The sequence below is a fragment of the Limulus polyphemus genome, unplaced genomic scaffold, assembly GCF_000517525.1.
Source record: "Limulus polyphemus unplaced genomic scaffold, Limulus_polyphemus-2.1.2 Scaffold26241, whole genome shotgun sequence".
Lineage (NCBI taxonomy): Eukaryota > Metazoa > Arthropoda > Merostomata > Xiphosura > Limulidae > Limulus > Limulus polyphemus.
In genome coordinates, this window is record NW_013691851.1 from 1 (window position 1) to 872 (window position 872).

Consider the following 872-nt stretch of genomic DNA (forward strand, 5'->3'; position numbering starts at 1 on the left):
TAATGATAAGGTTTACTAAGACTTGAATGTTATAATGATACTGTTTACCAGGTTTTACTGAGCTTTGAATGGTATGATACTGTTTACCGAGATTACTAAGTTTTGAATGTTATAATACTACTGTATGTATCGCGGCGTTACTGGAACCGAATTGAAGCCTATAACTGCTTTAGATAGTATGTCATGAAATGTTTAACTATTTAATTATTTACAGAAGCCAACTCACTGACAACGGAGGACTTCATTATTGGCGACCGAGTCTGGGTGAACGGTAAAAGGCCTGGGTATATCCAGTATATTGGAGAAACACAGTTCTCACACGGAGACTGGGCTGGCGTTGTGCTGGACGACCCCGTGGGGAAGCATGATGGTTACGTTGGAGGCATACGCTACTTCCAGTGTGAGCCAAAGAGGGGGATTTTTGTCCGTCCATATAAACTCTCCCATTTCCCGACCTCCCCCGGCACAAAGTCCGCCTACAGTTCCCCCTCTCGTTCCGAAATGAAAGTAACAAAATCTCGAGAGGTAACTTCACCTGGTAACCGCTCGACCACCACCACCACCACCACCACAGGCGGAGGTAATGGAAGTTTAAGGGTTGGTGACAGAGTTGTTGTGAACTCTTTGAGCGGCACCAAGACGGGAACCTTGCGTTACCTTGGTAACACTGAGTTCGCAGGTGGGGTCTGGGCTGGGGTGGAGCTGGATGAACCTACGGGACGGAATGATGGGTCCGTGGCAGGAAAACGGTAAGTGGTATACCTTATAATCTGACCCATATCTTCAGTTGTTGTATATACAAAACAGTAGCAATGTTAGGTATAGTCTTTCTTATAATCTGACCCATATCTTCAGTTGTTGAATATACAGAA

The 872-nt window shown here is 45.1% G+C and overlaps 1 protein-coding gene across 1 annotated transcript; it reads left to right on the top strand.

Moving 5' to 3' along the window:
• Nucleotides 1-207: 207 nt before the first annotated feature.
• On the top strand, nt 208-859 carry LOC106477593 (CAP-Gly domain-containing linker protein 2-like; the record flags this gene model as incomplete). Its single annotated transcript, XM_013938139.2, has 1 exon — nt 208-859. A coding segment is annotated over one exon (546 nt), but the record flags the coding sequence as incomplete, so codon positions are not given.
• Between the last annotated feature and the right edge of the window lie 13 nt (nt 860-872).